Source organism: Xenia sp. Carnegie-2017, unplaced genomic scaffold (genome assembly GCF_021976095.1).
Source record: "Xenia sp. Carnegie-2017 unplaced genomic scaffold, XeniaSp_v1 HiC_scaffold_23, whole genome shotgun sequence".
Lineage (NCBI taxonomy): Eukaryota > Metazoa > Cnidaria > Anthozoa > Malacalcyonacea > Xeniidae > Xenia > Xenia sp. Carnegie-2017.
This window is the reverse complement of record NW_025813486.1, coordinates 7,863,823-7,886,752: the sequence shown is the minus strand read 5'-3', so window position 1 is coordinate 7,886,752 and position 22,930 is coordinate 7,863,823. Positions and strand designations below refer to the sequence as shown.

General features: G+C 35.6%; 3 protein-coding genes and 3 long non-coding RNA genes across 8 annotated transcripts; 5 read left to right on the top strand and 1 right to left on the bottom strand.

Moving 5' to 3' along the window:
* Positions 1-1,803: 1,803 nt before the first annotated feature.
* On the top strand, positions 1,804-19,906 carry LOC124449449 (85/88 kDa calcium-independent phospholipase A2-like). 2 transcript variants are annotated; one of them, XM_047000368.1, is made up of 15 exons: positions 1,804-1,980; positions 5,336-5,530; positions 6,248-6,488; positions 7,307-7,457; positions 7,731-7,816; positions 9,123-9,305; positions 9,990-10,172; positions 10,792-10,987; positions 11,524-11,715; positions 13,194-13,334; positions 13,418-13,568; positions 13,687-13,820; positions 14,084-14,409; positions 14,586-15,912; positions 18,241-19,906. In XM_047000368.1, exons 1-14 carry the CDS (start codon positions 1,934-1,936, stop codon positions 14,796-14,798), a joined length of 2,439 nt encoding a protein of 812 aa, XP_046856324.1. In that variant the 5' UTR covers positions 1,804-1,933; the 3' UTR covers positions 14,799-15,912; positions 18,241-19,906. The 2 variants fall into 2 exon arrangements, with proteins under 2 accessions (XP_046856324.1, XP_046856325.1); XM_047000369.1 differs by lacking the exon at positions 1,804-1,980 and adding an exon at positions 5,862-5,900 and having other exon boundaries at positions 5,477-5,530.
* On the bottom strand, positions 2,735-4,179 carry LOC124449453. 2 transcript variants are annotated; one of them, XR_006949404.1, is made up of 4 exons: positions 4,091-4,179; positions 3,573-3,988; positions 3,317-3,508; positions 2,735-3,237 (listed from the first exon to the last, which is right to left on the bottom strand). XR_006949404.1 is itself a non-coding variant. In XM_047000377.1 (2 exons), exons 1-2 carry the CDS (start codon positions 3,480-3,482, stop codon positions 3,068-3,070), a joined length of 336 nt encoding a protein of 111 aa, XP_046856333.1. In that variant the 5' UTR covers positions 3,483-3,524; the 3' UTR covers positions 2,866-3,067. The 2 variants fall into 2 exon arrangements, 1 of the variants encoding a protein (XP_046856333.1); XM_047000377.1 differs by lacking the exons at positions 3,573-3,988; positions 4,091-4,179 and having other exon boundaries at positions 2,866-3,237; positions 3,317-3,524.
* LOC124449454 lies at positions 3,541-4,553 on the top strand. The gene is made up of 2 exons (XR_006949405.1): positions 3,541-3,630; positions 3,768-4,553. It is a non-coding gene; the product is annotated as an uncharacterized LOC124449454 (long non-coding RNA).
* On the top strand, positions 9,678-9,955 carry LOC124449456. The gene is made up of 2 exons (XR_006949407.1): positions 9,678-9,772; positions 9,859-9,955. It is a non-coding gene; the product is annotated as an uncharacterized LOC124449456 (long non-coding RNA).
* On the top strand, positions 12,141-12,614 carry LOC124449457. The gene is made up of 2 exons (XR_006949408.1): positions 12,141-12,533; positions 12,582-12,614. It is a non-coding gene; the product is annotated as an uncharacterized LOC124449457 (long non-coding RNA).
* On the top strand, positions 15,561-18,728 carry LOC124449031 (uncharacterized methyltransferase C25B8.09-like). Its single transcript, XM_046999974.1, has 2 exons — positions 15,561-15,912; positions 18,241-18,728. Exons 1-2 carry the CDS (start codon positions 15,561-15,563, stop codon positions 18,726-18,728), a joined length of 840 nt encoding a protein of 279 aa, XP_046855930.1.
* Positions 19,907-22,930: the final 3,024 nt, after the last annotated feature.

Below are 22,930 nucleotides of genomic sequence, written 5' to 3'. Positions count from 1 at the left end.
GAGTGTTTTTAAGATAAATTGATCTTCTGTCTGTACTTTCTTTCCATTGTACAAATCTCTTTTTAATGATGATGCAGCATCTTGGATTTTTCTCTTTGGTTTAACCTCACCTGACTTGAAATCAACCTAAGCTAGAAAGCGTATGATTTGAAAGGAATTGTTTAAGAAAAAAAATGCCTATGCAATGAATAACGTATCCTGTACTCTGGGAATTTCAAGATCCGAGACATGTACACTTTACTTGGGCAGCCAAGTTTTTTTTTAGTTTGAACATGTTTACGCCTTTTACGGGATGTGTGGTCATGGTGATGAATGATAATAAGTTTATTATGTAATAAATGATTGAATGCATACTATAGCGTCAGTTATATGTTTGTAAATGATGATCGTCCAGGTTAATAACAAACATATAACGATACTCCCGGGTTCAAACCATTTACTTTATAGCGTCAGTTCGTAAAAATAAACACTGGTATAAATGATGATTTACAACCTCTTTTTCATCTCTTTCTTTTGCCCTTTTAGTTTTTATATTTACATCAAAATCATTTGCCTGATGACATTGAATGTTTATTGTTCCAACACAAATGAATGAAATGCCATCAAAAAGTAATGAAATTCTATCTTTATTGGTTTGGGTCCACTGCAGCCTGGTACATGGATTTCTACACTGTAAAATTTCATCAACTGTCTTGCCTTAATAATATCAATCAAAAGCTTTATATAAAATGTAAATTTATACTTTATATTGTGAGTTTGTTTAAGGTTAAGCCCGCCGCACACTGGTAAACTTGCCGCGCGTACTTGTTATTCGTGACAATTGCGATCGACAAAATTTCCTAGTGTGCGCGGAAGTTTTGAACAACATTTGTCATTCGTGACAGATGAGTCTAGTCACAAGAGAATTCTCTTTCTCATAGGGGATTAAGTAGAGATGACATTAATACTTTATATGGTGATGTAAGTTAAAATATTAATGATATAATTTAGATGGCGATGATATAATTGAATGGTGATATAATTTAGAAGATTGCATAAAGTTCAATGAGAAAACAGTAAGCTTGTTATAAAGCTAAGAGAATAAAGATTATCTAAGAAAACACTCTCTTTATTTAAAAGGTCCAGGTGAGGTAAGTTCAGACTTAATGCATAGTAGCAGCAGCTTATAAATGGAAAATATCACTGCGACAACATCAATTGTTAAACATTTTTATGCTTACAAATAAGATAAAATTGTATGATATTTCTAATTGGAAATTTAGTGATGGGATCTGACCAACCTTGGATCATTATTGCACAGGATATATAGCTGCAATCCCTCCCCACTACCCCACACTACCCCTGTTCCATGGAATCTTCATTACGAAAAGTAATAGCGCATAAAGTATTTTTTTATTTTGGTTGTAAGTTCACTGAGGCGAGCAAATTTTGCCCGGAAACACAATAATTACCAAAAAACAGCGTTTTTTTGCCCTGACAGCTTTATTTTCAAAGATTCAAACAATATTATAAGGATAGAAAAGTGTATTTTACATCCTTTTATTGAAAAAAACGAAGGGTGTCAGTTTTGTATTCAAGTTATAAGGCATGTTTTCACGTGCCAAAACAAAGTCCGCTTTTCATCCTTCTAAAAAGAAGCTTAAACATGTACAAATGTCGTTCAAACTTGTTTTTTATCAAAGTCCAAACTTTGTTTAAGGTTTTTAGACATTAAGCTGTCTCGAAGACCACTGTATTTGGGAAAAAATACGGCAATTTCGAAGTGATGTATTTCGCCTCCGTACCCTCAATGGCGTCGATCATGCAGGTTTCAAAGATGGCGGCCAAGTTAGCCTTCCAGTTGTTATAGAGTTCACTGGAGTGAATATTTTCTGTGCAAACTCAATATAGGCAGCTTCAAAAGTCAGAAAGAAACTATTTAGTGAGATTTATCATGGGGAACATTGTTTCCCAAGACCGGAACAACTCGTCTTTTTTAAAGTGCTACTGAAGTGAAATTTTGGGTATCGATTTTTTTCTATAATCAAATAGTTCTATCTTTCCTGATCACTTTGGTATAATTTTTATGCATATTGAAGCACGGGATCATCAATAAATTTTTGCTCAAAGTTGGGTTACGCGTGCGAATTTTTACCACTGAAATATTATACGGATGTGACGTAATAAAAAGGACGGAAGTCGAAGTAGGAGCATTGATTTACTAGTATTTTGTTAGATTTTTAACACATATACACAATAAAATATGAGTTCTTCAAGCAGTGAAAGCGAACGCAGTTCGGATACTGAAAACTCAGATATGGCAAATGAAAATTTACTTTCAAATTCCGGCGATGAGGATACAATTGTGGCTAATTCAGTGGTAAATCCTTACGAAAATGAACCTCTTGCGAACGCAGTCGGAGAGAATTTTGTGTCGGTCGAAGAAGACGCAGATGGCTTAGAACCTCGAACATTGGAAACGAGGTTCGAAGGAACCTTTCAGTTAGATAAGTGGTAAGTTGATAAATGTTACTAGAACTCTAGAAGAAATTAAACCATGAATTAAACATGTTATTTTGTCCTTATGTCGTGGTGCATAAATATGATAACAAACCACTTTTTTATAGGTGTGCATGTAGCTTGGGTCGTACTCAACTGCTGACAGATGCCATTGAATACCGTTGTTGTCAATAGGTTGGGCCTACTTTACATAAACTGGTATTCGATGTTAGCATTGAAAAAATTAGCTGTGTTACTCTTCACGAAGAGTACACGATTATGACACATGCTACAGTCTTGAAGAATGTTGGAAGAATGTTGGCTCACTTCTAAGAGACCAAGATGGAAGGTCATACAAGCGTATGACCAAGAATACATGAAAATGAGTTAGTACATTTTTGATTTCTAATTTTGTTTTGTAACGAATGATTAATATCTTGCCATGTATCTCTACTTTTACCTTTATGTGGTTCATTATTGTGCTGTGATGCTTCACAATTTTGTTGTGTGAAGTCAAAATAATTAATCAAATAAGAACATTTTTTGTAGCATAGTATATTATTTTATAACTAACTTTAAAGTTGGCCTGCTAAGAATATTTGTCAAGTAATTCTTGTGGACAATGACCTTTTGGATGTCCTTTCATTGGCTGTCCACAATTTTTGCATAAGTGCATTTTTTTTGGATCTGAAGGACCTGTTGAAGCAGCTTGTTTTTCTTTGTCTAAACCTTTTGCTTGCAGTACATCTTGCTGTTGATCTATAAATAACAATTTAATTTGTTTACTTTTAGAATGCACTGGCCATACCTATTATACATGGTAGCATGAACAACTTACATGTGGGAAACAATGGTGTTGAAGATAGTTGTTTCCTATCCAAATGCCGTTGGATTGCCTCAGTTTTGGAAATTCGATCCGAGAAAGTTTTGTTTAAGGCTTCTGGGACTTTTTCCTTATACTTCTTAAATATGTTGTCCATGGATTCCTCACAACTAAGAACCATGACATTTTTGATTTCATTAACATAGTCTGGAAAATGACAAGTGGTTAGATGTGTAAGTCAAGAGTACCAATGCATACATGCTAAACTTACAATATGATGGTGCTGAAGAAACAGTTCTTACTACTTCATCCCCTGATTTAAATTTTGGGTATGTCACAGAATAATATGGTGTTCCATTTTTTGTTTTTTTTGGCTGTCTGTGAAGGTTTTCATTGAAATGAAGTACTGCCAGTACGTGCCTAAACAGAACAAACCATTTACTATGTAATTTTTTTTCTTGACTAGGAACAAGTAAAAAAGGCTTGGCAGATAGAGAACAGTGATTACAAGTTACCTGCAATATGTACCAAGCCAAGAAAAGTGGGTCATCTTTGGATGCCAACCATTTAATGTTGAATGAAAACCTTCGAGACAACTAGTTTGTGCTTCTGAAGATAGTTTTTTAACATCTTTGAGAACAGATTTTTTCAACAGAATGGAGGAAAGTCGCTGATATGATTTAGTTCCTTAAAAAGAATACAATCCCATCTGAAAAGTGGTAAATAACATTTTAGACATTTTAACAATCTCAATTCTGTCTTGCTGCCTAAATGTGTGCATGCTCATACCAACTTGAAGCCATAGACGTTCATCTAGCTCTCCATGAGCACATTTAGGAAACAACTCATCTGGATGGTTTTCATGCTTGTTTGTAATGTGCCTAGCAATGGATTTCCATTTCGCAATCGTCGTCTCATGTTTAGCGATTTTGCAACTGTTGCGTTCACGGTGAATGCAGAATCTGCGAAATGCATTGAACATAGCACAGAGTACTGCTGAGGAACGAATTTTGGCCTATGTCTCCTAACAAATTTCGTCCATTTATTCAGCCTCTCCTTGTCATTCATGGGGAAACGATGTACTGAGACACCCTCTGTGTGTTGACTGTTTGTACAACTTTTCCGTTGGGCCAACCAGCAACACAATATTGTCCTCCTCGACGATTTTTTGCAGAATTTTGCCTACTCGCCATATTTTAACTTGCGGTGTATCGTTACGTTTGACTAACTTAATAAAAAATTATTCTCCTTATATTATGTGCGTTGTGATAATATTGCATGGGTTTTAAAACCACAGACTACGTCAAGGATGCGACACCCATCTGATAAGAATGATAAGTCTAATCCAGAAGTTTATAAAAGTAGTATACATTGGATGATTGGAAATAAGCGCGTTACAGTTAGTTTCTGATAACATTGCGTGTGTGTTAAAACCGCAGACTTCGTCAAGGATGCGACACCCATATGATAAGAATGATAAGTCTAATCCAGAAGTTTATAAAAGTAGTATACATTGGATGATTGGAAATAAGCGCGTTACAGTTAGTTTCTGATAACATTGCGTTACAGTTAGTTTCTGATAACATTGCGTGTGTGTTAAAACCGCAGACTTCGTCAAGGATGCGGCACCCAGTTTATTGAGAAATATAAGTTAATTCAAGAAGTTTATAAAACTCTAATCGATTGTAAATGTTGCTTACCTATGCGTGTTGCTCATTTGTCACTAAATATACGCAATTTTTGCGAAGAGAAGTTATAAAATATGTAAAATTCCAGGTGGAAATATGCTTGTTCGTATATAATTTTTATATACTAAGAGCTTTAAAATTGAACTTCCGTCCTTTATATGACGTCACGCACTCAAAGTAAAATTCGCATCAAAACAAGCAAATATGCCATGTTTGAACACAAAGTTCGATGCGTTCCCATCGATTAAATTCAGTGGGCGATAGCTCAAAATGATCAGTAAAATACAGAGAAAACGTTTGTATCGAAAAACGAAATATGAAAATTTCACTTCAGTAGCACTTTAAAGGTTGAGGAGAAGTTGCCGGTCTTTTATCAGGATTCAAAAATTATAACCCGGAACGACAATGGACAGGAAACATTTAGACTTTATTACGTTTCATTAAACCATTACGAAGCAGTGCTGTACCATGCAGAGGAAAGAGCGGATTGTCTAAGTTTATTCAGGATTGAAGATGAGGAAAAAGCAAGAGAAATGTTTGGGTATGTTGAAGAGTAGAAATGCGGGTATTGAGTAGATGCACTTTTCAGTTTTCACTTCCCTTTCAAAGTTTTCTAATAAAGTAAATTTTTTGACTCTGAAGATGACTATCGCTAAGATTGTCGAAACGTCAGTCAACAACAACAAAAACAGACCTTCTCAGGACTATACCAACTTGAACGATCAACATTTACAAACATGTAAAGTTTTCACTATTAACAAAGTTTTATGTTAAATACCGTAACCCATTCTTTGAGAAATTTTTAATTGATACAAGTTGGCTATTGTCATTTTGTACATTATATACTTTCATACAGTGAAATTATATTTTAGAAATGTTCCAGTAATCAAGTATGTTACTTAAGAGTTAAGGTAGTAAATATTGTACGGTTTCAATTTGAAAATATAAGTTAACACTTCAATGAATCCCCAGGTACCACGGAGCAAATTTTTATACTGAGGGCTTATCAACCCATTAAGTGTCAAAGCTATCTAGGTGCCAGAGGGGTCTAGGAAAAAATTTTAAAATTTCAAAATGGCTGCAAATATCAATGGCCCCTTTTCTGCAGTCCCTGATTCGCTGCTTAAGATCTTATATGTTTAAACTACCAAATATTGATTGACAAAGTCCACGAACTATTACTTCTGCAAAAGATAATTGTTTCCTTTTTTTAATGAAGCATATTTTTTTAATATGTCTTTTTTGTTTTTAATCACAGGAAGCTATGTGAGCAACTCACACCTTTCTATCAATCATCATCAAGGTGTTACGACACTCAGACATTGCAATCCTTGCTCAACTGCCTTGAGGAAAATCCTGGTATGAATCTTTCAGTTGTTGCAAGGAAAACTGGTCTCACAGAATGTCTAAAGCATGAGAAAATTAGAGCAAGTATGGAGATTGTTGATGCCACAGATTCAGGTGATAATGGTGATAAGACTCTCTTGCAATGGGCTAAGGTAATTGTAAATACAAGCCACATGAGCTAAGGGGTTAGTTATGTAAATCAAGATGTCCATCCAGCTGAGTTAGAATGTCTGCAGCAAGATCAAATGATTACCTATGCTTTATTATACCAATTTTTAACTTGGCTTGTTTGGACAATTTGGTTCACAAAATGAAGTCATCATTCACTAGTGAGATGTAATTATAACAAAATGCCATAAATAAAAAAAAAACATAAATATAAAATTCCTTGGTTGAACATCTTATGTTCTTCAAGGTCTAATTAAGTAAAGCGAAGCCAAATAAATGTTTTGTTGTGTTTGGTATATGTATTCATCATTTCGATTCACAAGCATATTATTTTGAGTGCTGATTTAAATTTAACACACTCTGACTTTAACTTGTTTGTTTTAACACTCAACGATTTGTTACACAATAATTATAATGAGAATAACTTGGCTAATTTACGCAAATATATCAGCACCAATCTTTGCAAATATATTATGTACAGCAAATACTATAAAACATTAACTTTTCTTTCTTTGTTTCACTTAAAGTACATAAGTTACCTGTGGAAGATAATAAAAAGTTCATATATTCTCTCAACTCGTAAGACATTATTAAAGCATGTTGTTTCAAGGTAGACATTATCGTATGGTAGCCATAATATTTGTATGTTAAAAATTGCAGATTCTGTCTTTAAACTTGTGTTGATTATTTGTAATACCAGGTATTACCAAGGCTTTTAACACATGTATGTAAAAATTTTTTTGCCACAAGTCACAGGCTTTACTGCCAACAAGTATTAACATCAAAATATTTTGTTTTATAGTTTGGTTTCAAGGGACAGATTGACAACGTTGTGGAAGGAGTAGGCATAAGCTCACTTACTCAAGAAGATGATAAAGGCAACACAGTTATGCATTATGCTGTAAGCCAACCAGAATTACTTGATAAATTATTGCTTCGAGCAACTGAGCTTGGTAAGTAGTATAGCGCTAAATTGTAGCATTTGTTGTGCGTGAAGGTTTGGAGGTTTCATGTGATTTTCAATAGAATACATACATACATGAACTTTTTTATATTCAAAATTGAACACAGGCTTCAGCAAACACACTGCATGATGCGGCTTTTGTTTAAATTTTCCTTCAAGAACATATTTCACACTTACCATAGCAAACCATTAAAATAACAAGTTTCATGTATGAGGATCATATTGGTTCATCTATTCTAATGAAGTTCGTATTCTTTTGCAGGTGCTCAGGTAGTGAACAGTGTAAACAGTTCAGAAGAGACACCACTACATTTTGCATGTGTGATTAATAATGCAAAAGGTCTACAGGTATGTATATATACAATTTTATCTATCTTAGATGAACAGAAACCTCAATAAAGTAAATCATCATTTACACACATATAAAGAAACCTCAATAATATGTAAGAATGAGAATGTTGAAGTATGGCATTAATTGGCAGTCTGTCTATTTGGTTGTGCTTTGTATTATGAAATTGTTCTATAAATGGGCATAGCAGGACTGAAACTTGATGACCAGCTATAGTACTGCATGGGTTGTAAGTTCAATAAACCACTGCATAGAATGACTAAAGCTTGTAGGATGGCTATCCAACTGCACAACAGGACTAAAGCATGGAGGCCTGCTAAACCACTGCATAACAGGATAATACAAAGAGCATTACTAACATTTGAGGCTTTCTAGTATAATATTGCAAAGCAGGACTGCAATTGGTTTCAGGCTTTACACTTCAAATCATGACTCAAACTTGCTGGCCAGCTGCTGCACTGCATAACAGGACTAAAATTTGTATGCTGGCTATACCACTGCCTACTATCTTGCTGGCCGAGTATACAAAGAGCAATACTAATGCTTGAGGCTGGCTATACAATTCCAAAGCAATACTCAAACTTGCTTTACCTTTATTGCAGGAATAAATCTTGTTGGCCTGCTTTACAAATGCATAAGTAGACTGAAACTTGCTAACTTTGCTAAAGGAGAAAATATGCATGTAGGAAGGTTACTCAGAACCAAACTTGTGGCCTGTTTACATGCAGATAGGGTAACACTAGCCGAAGGGATATCCCAGTAAGCGAGTTACCCTACGACAATATATCTCATAAGTAGCGTTTTACATGTGCGCTATGGTAACCCTTGGGGTAGGTTTCCCTACCAAAACGTTAGCTTTATGTTTACCTTAGCAGTAGGGCTAATGTTCACTTCTCTTCTCCGGAGCATATTCACTTATGTATAGCAACATTGATTGGAGAAAAATCGCTTGCGGAGGATATAATTACACTCTAGGTGAACAACATCACTTAACAGAGTAAAAAATGAAATGCGAGGGGAAAGCGCAGCGGCTAAGGAACTTTTTCCTACGCCGATGCAGACGTTGATCGTTTAAATGCCTTTTCTTTGTTATAAAAAACTAAGTTTAAATGAAATAATATTTTATAAATCCCCCGTATTTCATTACATATACGTCCTAAATGGACGACTCCTGTACCTCCTTTTCTCTTTTTCAACTAAAGTTAACGCTTAATAAGATGTATAGGATATCTATGTATCCTCAATGACTGAAGCTGTGTAACTTTAGATTGTCCGGATATTTAAAACATTTTTCATTGAATGTAGTTGCTACTTGAACATGGTGCTGATCTGAAAGTTAAGAGTAAACACATGTTTCCTGTTCATGCTGCAGTGAAGTTCAATAGTGATGAGTGCATTAAGACGATACTCAAGTTTGATAAAGATTGCACAACTTTTAAAGATTCTAAATATGGAGGAACACCCTTACATTGGGTTAAAACTAGAAAGGTATGACCTCATAAAAATAAGATAACGTGTGTTAGTGTAAGCAGTGACGAATGAACAGAAAACGAGAACCGTCTTTACACTAACTAAAATATTTAAGAAATAAGATAACGTTTGCCATTGTAGGTAGTGATAAATGAACAACAGAGAATGAGAACAGTTTTTACACTAACTAAAATATGTAAGAAATAAGATAACGTGTCTCAATGTATGTAGTGATGAATGAACAACAGAGAACAAGAACAGTCTTTACACTAACTAAAATATATAAGAAATAAGATAACGTGTGTCAGTTTAGTTAGTGGTGAATGAACAACAGAAAATGAGAACAGTCTTTAAACTAACTAAAATACATAAGAAATAACATAACGTGTGTCAGTGTAGGTAGTGATAAATGAACAACAGAGAACAAGAACAGTCTTTAAACTAACTAAAGTAAATAAGAAATAACATAACGTGTGTCAGTTTAGGTAGTGGTGAATGAACAACAGAGAATGAGAACAATTTTTACACTAACTAAAATATGTTAGAAATAAGATAACGTGTGTCAGTGGAGGTAGTGATAAATGAACAACAGAGAACAAGAACAGTCTTTACACTGACTAAAATATATAAGAAATACGATGAGTTGTGTCAGTTTAGGTAGTGAATAACAAGTAAAATTGTTTTCTTTTTGTCTTTATAAAGATTGCAGAATTATTAATTATGAGTGAAGCAGATATTGAAGCCGGTAACAACGAAGGTGAGACTCCTCTCCACATCATGGTGAAAAGAAAAAGACAATCTTCAGTTGTATGTTTGTTGTCACATGGAGCAGATGTGAATGCTCTAGGAATGAGCAATGAAACGCCATTGCATATCGCCGTAAAGGTACTGAAAATTAATAAAAGTGAAACTCTTTATGAGATACTAAAGAAAAACTATTAATGAAACGAGACACTAGTTTGGAGTATATAAAGAGTCAGTTTCAACTTACATCAGATCACTTTTGATGAAAGCACTTGACTGGAGTGTATAAGGACTTAAGATTCAACATCAAATCACTCCTGATAAAGACACTATACTGGAGTATATAAGAACTCAAGATTTAACGTCAGATCACTACTGATGAAGACACTACACTGGAGTATATAAGAACTCGTGTTTCAACATCAGATTACTTCTGATCAAGACATTAGACTGGAGTATATAAGGACTCAAATTTCGACATAAGATCGTTCCTGATGAAGACACCAAAATGGAGTATATAAAAACGCAAGTTTCCACTTTAGATCACTTCTGATGAAGACACTGGACTTGAGTATATGAGAACTCAACTTTCAACGTCAGATTATTTCTTAAGAACACTCTAGAGTGCAGTATATAAAGTCTCAAGATTGAACATCAGATCACTCCTGATCGATAAAGACACAAGACTGGAGTAGAAGTCAAGTTTCAACAACAATCATTCTCTCACTCCTAATTTATAAACACTATTAATTTTTTTTAGGTTGGAGATGTACATATTGTAAAAACATTGATAGTATTCGGTGCTGACATAAATGCCGTGAACAGCAAGGGTGAAACACCACTTCATATAGCGACAGCATCAAAAAGTCTTTTTAGAAATGCTATTATACATTCTCTATGTCTCGTAGGAGCTGCTCCTTGCGATGCTCCTTTCATACCTTCAAAATATCCAGTCGGTAAGTTAATAATGAAATATTTCTTAGCACTTATACCTGTCATATCACACAGAGGACTGCCATCTTGGTAATAATTCTGTGTTTTAAAAATACTCGGATTTCATCCGACTAACATGTGTGCCATAGCTTAGTGCTTTAAGATTAAAGTGCTTATATAATGTATCACATTTTTTTACTACATTTAAGTAGAGGACAAAAAATTAGTTATTAAAGTCTTTAACATTTTTTGGTTTGCTCTTTTCATTCGCCAGATACTCGGCTCTAAACTTCAGTTTTATAAAAATGTTGCGTAGTAACTAGAGTTTGCGCGGGCAAAGTGTGACCGTAGCTTCCGACTATTTCTGTTGTTTCGAGCCGAATATCTGGCGAATGAAAAGAGCAAACCAAAAAATGTTAAAGAATTTAATAACTAATTTTTTGTCCTCTACTTAAATGTAGTAGAAAAATGTGATATTATCGTTTTAGGAGTTGTTGAACCATTTTGTCGATTTGTGAAACACGGAAATGTTTACATTAATAATCGTTTCTCTACGCAGGTAAAAAGCCTGGGAACGAACTGTCTCAGGCTCGTGATGACACCCCCATTATACTGGACGACATCGCGAAAATTATGGCATCTGGTGCCCAGGCCAACGTGAAATACAAACGGTCTGGATCAGGCAAGAATGAAAACGATGGAGAATCGATGATGAAGAAGAAAAGGAAAAGTGATAGTGCATTGTGCTTAGGTGAGGTACAACATTTGAATGAAGAGGATGCAACATGGTTGTCTTACGTGAAGTACATCATGTGCTCATATGGGATTGCAACATGGTTGTCTTACGTGAAGTACATCATGTGCTCACAGGCGATTGCAACATGGTTGTCTTACGTGAAGTACATCATGTGTTCGCAGGAGATTGCAACATAGTTGGCTCACGTGAGGTACATCATGTGCTCACAGGGGATAGTATCATGGGTGTCTTATGTGAGTACATCATATGCTCACAGGGGATTGCAACATGGTTGTCTTGTGTGAGGTACATCATGTGCTCACAGGGGATTGAAACATGGTTTCTATATGTGAAGTACATCATGTGCTCACAGGGGATTGAAACATGGTTTTTATATGTGAAGTACATCATGTGCTCACAGGGGATTGCAACATGGTTGGCTTACGTGAGGTACATCATGTGTTCACAGGGGATAGTATCATGGTTGTCTTATGTGAGTACGTCATATGCTCACAGGGGATTGCAACATGGTTGTCTTACGTGAGGTACATCATGTGCTCACAGGGGATTGCAACATTGTTGTCTTACGTGAGGTACATCATGTGCTCACAGGGGATAGTAACATGGTTGTCTTATGTGAGGTAAATCATGTGCTCACAGGGGATTGCAACATGGTTGTCTTACGTGAGGTACATCATGTGCTCACAGGGGATAGTAACATGGTTGTCTTATGTGAGGTACATCATGTGCTCACAGGGGATAGCAACATGGTTGTCTTACGTGAGGTACATCATGTGAGTTAAGGGGATAGCAACAATGCTGTCTTAGGTGAGGTACATCATGTGCTCACAGGGGATAGCAACATGGTTGTCTTACGTGAGGTACATCATGTGAGTTAAGGGGATAGCAACAATGCTGTCTTAGGTGAGGTACATCATGTGAGTTAAGGGATAGCAACAATTCTGTCTTAGGTGAGGTACATCATGTGAGTTAAGGGGATAGCAACAATGCTGTCTTAGGTGAGGTACATCATGTGAGTTAAGGGGATAGCAACAATGCTGTCTTAGGTGAGGTACATCATGTGAGAGAATATAAACTTGACTGACTATTGTAAGCAAAGCAATAGTACGTTTAATCATCTATATTTAAATATGTTTGAGGGCTATGGCGAAGATGGTTCTACGTAGATAAAATAACTGCTTTCAATGAGGCATGATTTGGTAATAGGAATATAGGATGGGAATATTTATCTCTTATCCGTTATTGCTGTTTGATTCACACGTGAAACACGGATAGCCTGTCTCATAAAGCTTGCTCAATTTGTTAACGAGGCTTTTCAAATAAGATGTTTGTCTAAAGTACGTATTCATTGCACGAGTAGTTTAGCGGTATGCGTTGTATTTGCGATGTTTATACAATTCAACGTTATCTACACTATTCTATCCGACAAAAAATGTTTTTCATTACTCTATCTTTTTTATTTCCTTTTGAAGATGGTGGCGGTATTCGCGGCCTCATTCTCATTCAAGTCTTGTTGAATCTTGAACGTGTTGCTATGCAACCGATTGTTAAGCTGTTCGATTGGATAGCGGGTACAAGTACCGGTGGTATACTTGCATTGGGGTTGTTAAATGGTAGGCCAATGTAATGTGGAAGTTAACTTTTGTTCATGTATATATTTTGAAATACTTCTTATCAATTATTGTTTTTGCGATAGGTAGTTCGATGGCATATCTACAGCAACTTTACTTTCGTTTCAAAGACGAAGTGTTCGTCGGCTCTCGTCCTTATCCTTCGGAGCCGCTCGAGAAATTCCTTCGGCAGGAATTTGGCGTCGATACTAAAATGACAAGCGTCAACTACCCAAGGTATTTTATCGTCATTTTTTGAGCAAGTAGCTAGGACAATACAGCATTTTATATAATGAAAAACGTTTTTTTAGGAATAAGGATTTTGTGATTAATATAGTTAATTGCTCTTGTTTAGAGTCCTTGCAACTGCTGCTGTTTCTGACAGAATACCACCAGCTCTTCATCTGTTTCGTAATTTTTCCATTCCCGAAGACGACGAAGAAGAACAAAAACCAAACTCTCCGTTTCCCCCTGTATCAAAACCTGCAGGTCAGTGAATGTATAGAGTTCCTTCCCTGTATCAAAACCTGCAGGTCAGTGAATGTGTAAATATTGCGTTTATTCAGTGTGTTTTGAAATGCTGTATATTAAAGGTTATGCTTTTCTTACCCTACTAAAGAGTAGTTCTAGCTATAAACTAAAATGCGTGCAATCGACTATTTGGTATAGTTGTTGAATGTATTGTACGCAGTTCTAGGGTTCTATCCGTACTGGGAACACATATTTAGCGAACTCCATTTCATTTTTTTTAGATCAACTGATGTGGCGTGCGGCGCGTGGGACTGGTGCTGCTCCGACTTACTTTCGGGCCATGGGACGCATGCTTGATGGAGGCTTAATCGCCAACAATCCGACACTTGATCTAATATCATTCGTGCATTCTTTCTATAAGAGAGCGGAACCACAGAAACCAAATCACGAAACTTGTCACAAAATCGGTCTCGTGTTCTCGGTGGGAACCGGTAAGCCACCGGATGTGCCCGTCAAAAACATCGACGTGCTTCGGCCGACGTCTATGAGTGACTTGGCGAAAGTTGCCTTCGGAGCTCAAGCTTTGGCTGAAATTCTTGTTGAACAAGTTCGTAATTAAACTAAATACAAACGATGGTGTTGTTGTTGTTATAAATTTTGTTGCAAACATTTGTAAGGTGTCATAACTTTTTGGAATGTTGAATATTTTATTTATAAATGCAATTTTTAGTGTCCTTAAGTATTTTGTTCTGGCCACTCTAACTTTTATCTATTATTTTACAGGCAACCTCATGCGTTGGTGCTGTAGTTGACCGCGCAGCGGCATGGTGCGAGATGATAAATGTGCTCTACCATCGCATAAATCCAAGGATATTCTCAGATGTTCCCCTGGATACGAAAGACGATCAACTACTGGTTAACATGTTGTGGGAATGTCAAGTTTACATATTCGAACACAGACATATCATCAAAGAACTTGCAGATCACCTGACGTGATGTTTAGACGGAATATATTTAGAGTTTTTATTACTACAGAATAATTATAGATATAGTTGCCAAATTTTATAACAGGGGGGCTGTCTGATTTAAATTACCACTGCTGCTGGTTCTCAAATATATATTTTTTCTACTAACGCAGGACATAAAATTGTAACAAAGGAGGCTGACCCACCCCTCCCCCTCTACAATGAACTCCTGAAAAACCTATAATTCCTTACTTGTCAAATATGCTCATAGCCATTATTTTTTCAGTTGTGAGTGCAACAAAAGGCTGATTGACACAGGTTTTCGCGCGGAATGACTGATAACCCGCTTGATTGGTAGGTGATGTCGTCATTTAACGACAACCGATCACATTGCAAATTTAATGTAGCCAATAAAAAATGAATCGAACATAGGCTTATTACTAATCAATATCTTATTGTATTAGATGTACCAAAAAGATTTTTAGCCAGTGTTCAAAATACTAAAAAATATGAAAAACACCTTATATATCGTAACAAGTTTCCAAAATGAATCAGTAGTTGTTTATCGTAAAGGAGATACTTCATGTATTACACTAGTGTGAGGAAGTATACAAGTGTGACTACTTCCTTGAGGTAAGACACGGACCACGAAAAGAAACATGTTACTGCAACCAAAATGTAATGTGGTGGCAAAATGCTTCATTTAAAGCTACTAAGATACGTTTCTGACGGCCCACACCCGAGATGTGTTGTCAGACGAGTAAACTTTCGACAAGTTAAATCGTCAACTTCAATGTGCTTAAAATGGTTGCAGAATGTAAATGATGCTTCTAAGGCATGGTCTCATCCCAAAATCTCTAGTTTGTACGAAAAGACTCGTCCAGATTACAATCTGGATTCGGTGAAATATCTTTTGGAAAAAGTAGGCGCTTTAAAGAAACATTCTGATCTTGAACCTTTCACCATTGTTGAACTTGGTGCAGGTACTGGCAAATTTACAAGAGCCGTTCTCAAAGTTTTAAAACAACATAATGTGGAAAATTTCAAAATCATCTCGACGGAACCACTAAAATCAATGTGTGATAAATTCAAAGAAATGGTACCTGAAGTTGAAATAATACAATGCTCTGCAAGTGATTTATCAGGTATGTGTGCCCCTCACCCTGCACAAGTACACGTGACATTAGAGGAGGTTCCACTAATTTCCAACAAGAACTGAAATGATTGAGTTGTCTATTGAATTATTTTGCATCCCTCATTCAAAGCTAGGGTACTGATATACCAAAACATCTATCTTACATCAAAGCTAGGGTACTGATATACCAAAACATCTATCTTACATCAAAGCTAGGGTACTGATATACCAAAACATCTATCTTACATCAAAGCTAGGGTACTGATATACCAAAACATATACCTTACGTTCTGTATATATGATCAGGGTTTTTATTGCTTCGAAGTACAACAAAGTCCATTAACAGAAATAGTAAATCTATATTTTATTGGGAATTTTTATTGCTATTGTCACAGTGTTTTAATCGAAAAACCATTCATATTAGGTAATTACCAATGTTAGAATTTCAAATTGACTGCCTAAGGGAAATTAGGTTTTCTTTGCTCTTGAGTCATGTAAAGTGAAACTTTTTGTTAAGGTTAGTCTGTTGAATGCAGCACCATTCTTGAAGCTTATACACTTTATATGTAATGGCATATTTGATTGTACATCTACTAACAACATATTTGATTGTACATCCCAAGTATGATTGGCCTAACAAAACATATTGAACATGAGCATTTGCAGTAATGACTTCCCGACTTCTCTACGTACTTAAAACTTAAAATGCAATTTTATTATTATGTACCATTATCAGTACGTATGTTGATAAAGCCAGCATAAGAAAGATTTTATCCATTGTGATAGTGGTGACAAATATTGATTCTCTCTGAGCATCATGGGATATGGAAATGTTGTATTTTGCTATCAAATCTATCAACAGTCTTGTTTTGATCTGGCAAATTATAAGATTTGGTTTTTTAAGGCATAAGAAATTTGAACTACATTTTAAGTTTAAGAAGACAGCATCTAGGCTAATCTTGGGCTTTTACAACAAACCTGAATCCCATTTAATGTTGAAATGAAGATAGTTAGCCTTATAAAGTAACAATAGCTTATGAATTTATTATTGGAGAGTATGTATGAATAATGGAGATTACTGGAATATTATATATAGTGAAAATGGCTACACTAAATTGTTCTTTTAATCAGAGCTCAAGAAATGTGGTTTTCCAATATTATTGGATGTTTTATGTTTGTCACATGAAATTGGACAAAGTTGATTTCAACCTTTCTATCTTGAGACCAGGGCCATTTTTAACTGGCGTTTGCCCTGCCATCCAGGCCCTTATTCTGCCTCCTACCGACGGATTTTCGCCCCCCCCCCTTCCGCGAGTAAGACATTTTGATTTTACAAAATAATAAAGAGTTAAGGAAACGTGTGAATTGTGAAACAAGCATTTGCTAGATGACGTCAATGCAACATGAGGTGTCCGTATACAATTGGTTTTCGTTAGTAGAGGTCTGGTTCACTTGACTCTGAAGATGACAACGAGATGATTGTCGAAACGTCAGTCAACATGAACACCAACAGTGCATTCTCAAGACTACTAACTTGGACAATCAACATTTAAAACACCGGGTTTAGACCATTCAGTGTTATGTATTATCTCTCTCAATCATAACACTAGATCTTTTTTGTCATTCTCACTCCACACACCCTACACCCCACCCCACCCCACCCCCACCCTGAGAAAGTTTTAACGTGCATGCGTGAAAGCAGTCACGACCATAAAACAATGGAATGCGTAAGGTTGTCATGCAAGTACGTGAAAAGGAATTGCTGGCATTGTTTTTACATAGCGCGAAATTGCTTTTCAAAAAAGCTGCAAAAATTTGAATTATTTTATCATATGATTTTGTTCGCATCTTAAATGTACGTGAAAATTTTTCTTCTATCAATGCTAGAACTTTAGCATAGTGAGTGCCACAAATTTCTCTGTTTTCGTTTTTAGTTTTTACAGTTTACTCGCACGTGTATCCTCTTGTTAAATAAAGTCTTCTTTCACTAACTCGTTTATGACATACAAATATAAGCGAATCAAAGTGTGATTTTAACATACACTCGCATAATTATGAAATACAAAATATAGCTAACACAATTGACAAGCATCAACTGTGCGCAAATTAACAAAGAGAGCAAAACTTCACAAGAATCACGACCGCCTATAATTGAAACTTCCAGTTGAGCTTGGAATGTGCGCTCCCCCCTTTCGCTCGCGATCTTAGTTTGTGAGTGATTTGCGTTTGATCTGTTTGAAACTTTATAAGTGATGCCTTTTTGTTGGATATAAATTGACGGCTGGTGTATGTCTTTCTCTTCATCATTCTGACATTTCAACTTTCTACAACCCCATAGATTTTCCTGATCACATGATAGATACAGTATTAGCAGCTCAATGCTTCCATTGGCTTTACTCTGAAGAAAAAGCAATCAAGGAAATCCACCGAATTTTGAAGCCACTCGGAACTTTGGGTCTCATATTTTATTATCCTGATCGATCTGTTCCATGGATCAGAAGTATTGAAGAAATGCTCGATCCCAAATATACGGCGGTCGGACAAATTAATACTTACGATGAAAAAATCCTTACTCCTTTGCTCAATGTTGGGTTTTGTGAGGTAGCATCTGATGTTTCTGCATTTATGTGTTGTCAAGAGCTCGACAGAAAAGACCTTATGGAGAGATACAAAACAAAGAGTGTTGTTTCTGCTTCAAATCAAGATGAAAAAATGAGAATACTGGAAGCCATCGAAGAAATATTGACAACAAATGCGAACACGAAGTATGATGGGAAATATTTTTTTGATTATGTGATGAAAATTCACTGCTTTCAAAAGTTTTGAAAAAAAGTGAATTGCTCTTTAATACCATTGGATTAAAGTGACACGAGGGTCCATTTATTAGAAAACTCCTTACATTTCCATTTTATCCCTAGTAATGGAAATGACGTCTTGAAATCATTTTATAAAGCAATCATTTTGTGGTTTTGATGACATGATGCACACACGTGGTATTGTTGATCGAGGTCAAGCATGTCCAGGAAAGTTCGTCTTTGGCTCATGTTTCGCTGGCTTTTGAGCATGGTTTTCATTTTTTTTTCAGAAATGTGCAGTTAAAATGACACTTTTTCTCGCTTGTTAGAAAAAAAAGTGCCGCAGACTCAGAAAATGTAAAAAGTTAATTATATGCGATCAAACTTAAAAAGCCTAACCCTGACCCTAACCCGAGTCTTTGGAAACAACAAACATTTTTAAGTGTTTGCCAGAAATATACTGAAGTGAAGTTCCGACGTAAGAAATGATGTCATGTCATTTGGTAGTTGGAGAAGAGTAACGACCGTCGAAATTCGTCGAAGCTTTGAACCATTTCTAACAGTAATGATGAAAAGTCCTACAAGGCTACAGAGGCTACGACTCAGCAGTGGCAGATTACTCAGTACGCTAAGTATAGACTGAATCCTACAGGCCCGCCTTTTCCATAGGCCCGTTGTATTTAGACATAGCTTTTACTTTTGCCATTCCGCACTTGCTAAATGTTCGACAATGTTAACTGTACGATCTTCTGTTTTAATGCACGATGCACTGAACTCGTGAAGTAGTGAGTATCCCATTCGAACTTTAAATTTATTTTTTATTGTTTACACTACATGAATTACAAACAAAAACAGGGAAAGGCAAAAGCAAAGGAGCATGAGAAATGCAAACGTCATCAAGAGAATGAACTTATTTGGAGGAATAATTATCACTTAAAGGTCAGCAACTTTGTCTTAACCTACAGGCCCTGTAATTAGTAATCCGCCACTGAGGCTCAGCCAGTGTGGTTTCAACTTCAACCAGTCGTTACCAGACCGTTTTTTAGAGCACTTAAGATTTATTTAATTAGTTTAAAAAAGTACGTAAAAGTGTTACTTTGAAAATTGACACTTAAAAAACCATGTTTTATTTTCTTTTTTAAAACATTTTGTTATGTAATAATATCAGTTATCAACATAAAATAAAGCAAACCTGTTTGTTTTCGACAAGTTTTTCTATTGGCTTTCTTTATTTTCAGACTTTTGGGTTTCTATTGATTTTCAGAAATATTGTGATCTCTATACTTTTTCAGATGCTGCTTATCAGGGATGATCAAGCGCCCCCTCCCCTCACTCGTAGTGGACGACCCCTCCCCTTTGTGTTTTTCGGAAATTAGATATTTTAGTACGTTTTTGGCATGTGGAAATGTTGAGTAATGATTTCCATCCTAAATAATAACATTTCTAGTATCTGTGTTTTCGTCCGTGTGTAGACAATGACGATAGCTTTATTTTGGCCTCCTCACTTTCAAAGAGACGAATGCGTTGTCTCTGTTTTTGGCCTTATATAATAATAATGTCAACAAAAATTTAACTGTCAGCCTTAACATTCTGTTCCGTTAAACTAACAGTGGAAATTTTTGATAAAGCTAGCGTATTGCAATCAGAAGTGATGAAAAACAAAGAGGTTTCTTGAACAAATGATCTCAAGAATAAATGTATCTTTCTTTAGTAGCTATATCTCAGTTACTAGTTCCTTGGTAGATTTTATGAGTGGAGCCTTAGAGACATCCAGTAACGTGAAATATCCGCTCTTTTTGGGAAAGAACACGTGACTAGCACTTTCTAGGGACCTACATAGATAAGGGGCTGTTGTCCTGTCTGTCCGAAAAATTTAGTAAAATGGACAAAAAAGTATTGAGTAGCACAAACTATAGCGATTTCGATTTCATTTTTAAAATCTTTGGAAGATAAAAATTCCCTTATATTTTTACGTATAAAAAATTAGTCCTTGTTGTTTTCAATTACTTTTCTGCTAATGACTTTTTTCATGCAATCTATTAGCTATACCATTTCCAATTATTTATTACAGGAAATATATTGTAACTTCATATAGATGTTGACACCAATCTTTTCTAAATTATGTTAATCAGTCTTTCAATAAGTATTTGCTCTGCTACTTAGCTGAAAATTTCAATCATGAAACGATGAATGGACCAAGAAGGACTTTTATTTGATTGAGGTATTGGTCATGTTACCAACATAAATACATTCATCTTGAAATCTGCACAAATGTCCACGACGACAACACCTAAAGTTATTGCAACAAGTTGCAAAGTGAAAAGGGCAACAAAAATAACCACTTAAAGTACCGTCGCTTTCGTAGGGACAGCAAGTTGCATCTTTTTGCAAGAATACCATTGCTCCTTCGCGAATCCAGAAGTTTTTCTACCCACGCCCTTTAAAATGAATTTGATATACAAACATATGAATGTGTATGACTTAGACCAATGTAAATACTTTTACACGTGCATGGTTATACTTCTGCAATATTTTCTCTCCGAACATGAACATGTTAAACTCTTTGTAAGACAATACAAATATGGTAAAAACACTTTCATTAAGTTGTACGCCAATACAATTTTTGCTGTATATCTCAGCGCAAAAATTGTTCTTCGTGTTTCTATTTTCATCTTAAGTGTGTACGATTTAATCTCTTTCAAATTATCTGCTTGAAAAGGTTTTTGCAAATTATTTCTGTTTGATTTTCTGTACAACGTGTGGACACACAAATGAGCGCTCATAGCAACAAGTTATTGCGTAGCAATCTCGTATAGTAAGCTTAGTAACTTGAATAATTAATTAGTATAGGTAATAGCATTTGCACGAGAAGCTGTATGCTTATTCAATTTCTCAATTGAATTCTGTTGATTTTTAACTTTTTTAGCAATGTACGTACATTTTAGCCGGCAAGTTATTAATATCGACTGGATTGTATTTTTCAATTCCATCAAATCTTACAGTTCATAACACCGTAGCTTGCAAAACCGCTTGTACAAGGTACCTACTGTTAGCAGTCTTCATATTTTCATGCAGAAACACTTTGTAAACAGTGAACTGTAAACTCGTCAGCCATAGGAAATCTACTATCTACTTAAAACTCACGCCAGCCGTTGTAATTGCTTTGTTTACAATACTTTAACTTTCCCGCCTTCAAAATGTTTTAATATGATTGGCTCTTAGATCACTTTTTTATCTGACTAACCTATCCGGAGCACAGTTTTCAAAACTAAATTGCACTGTATTTCCTTTTTTTTGTACTGTGTTTCACATTTTTACACTGCTGTTTACGATATATTGCACTGGTCGTAACCAATCAAAATTGGGAACTTTTTTCATGCATATTATTAGAACTGTAATTGACATAAATTTTTGCTTTGTCTAAGGAAAGTTTCGTTCAGAATCAATCGAGCGAATGAAATGGGAATACGCACATGCGCAGTGGCTAACCACAATAAAAAACAAAATGTCGTTTATACGTGCTCAGTTCACTACGTCACAGCCAATAAACATACTGATTAAGATGTTCGCAAAAAAATTCCTGAAAGTTGCAATTTTCAACATTCATAACATCATTTCAGCAAATTAAATTTGTATTTATAAACGAACAAATGAAATCAGCAGGGCAGAGCTGAATATATGAATATATATACACCCCACCCCCACCCACCCCTCCTAATTAGAGTTCTAGTTTCGCGCCTGGATGCTTACTTCTAAAGTCTAGGGATGGGACACAGATCACACGTTAAAAACGACGAATCATGTTAGATATTAACTGCCACAAAAATGTCATTATTAAATCATCAACTTCGATGTGCTTACAACGATTGGAGAATATAAATGATTCTGAGCATAATCTGATCCCGAAATCTCTAATTTGTACCAAAAGACTCGTCGAGATTACAATCTGAATTCGGTGCAGGTACTGGCAAATTTACAAGAGCCGTTCTAAAAGCGTTGAAACAACATAGTGTGGAAAATTTCAAAACCATTGCGCTGAAACTACTAAAATCAATGTGTAATATATTAAAAGAAATTGTACCTGAAGTTGAAATAATGCAATGCTTTGCAAGTGATTTATCAGGTATGTCTCCCCCTTCGCTCAGCACGAGTACACGCGATATTAGAGGATGTCCCACTAATTTACAACAAAAATTGTGAAATTAATACCCAACATGCCTATATTGAAAAATT

Coding starts and splice junctions, on each gene's coding strand:
- LOC124449449 (XM_047000368.1), top strand. CDS start 1,934: ATGGGGAACATTGTTTCCCAAGACCGGAACAACTCGTCTTTTTTAAA. Junction 9,306..9,989: donor ATTGGGTTAAAACTAGAAAG/GTATGACCTCAT, acceptor GTCTTTATAAAG/ATTGCAGAATTATTAATTAT. Junction 10,173..10,791: donor CATTGCATATCGCCGTAAAG/GTACTGAAAATT, acceptor AATTTTTTTTAG/GTTGGAGATGTACATATTGT.
- LOC124449453 (XM_047000377.1), bottom strand. CDS start 3,482: ATGGTTCTTAGTTGTGAGGAATCCATGGACAACATATTTAAGAAGTAT. Junction 3,238..3,316: donor AACACCATTGTTTCCCACAT/GTAAGTTGTTCA, acceptor TGTTATTTATAG/ATCAACAGCAAGATGTACTG.
- LOC124449031 (XM_046999974.1), top strand. CDS start 15,561: ATGTGCTTAAAATGGTTGCAGAATGTAAATGATGCTTCTAAGGCATGG. Junction 15,913..18,240: donor CTCTGCAAGTGATTTATCAG/GTATGTGTGCCC, acceptor ACAACCCCATAG/ATTTTCCTGATCACATGATA.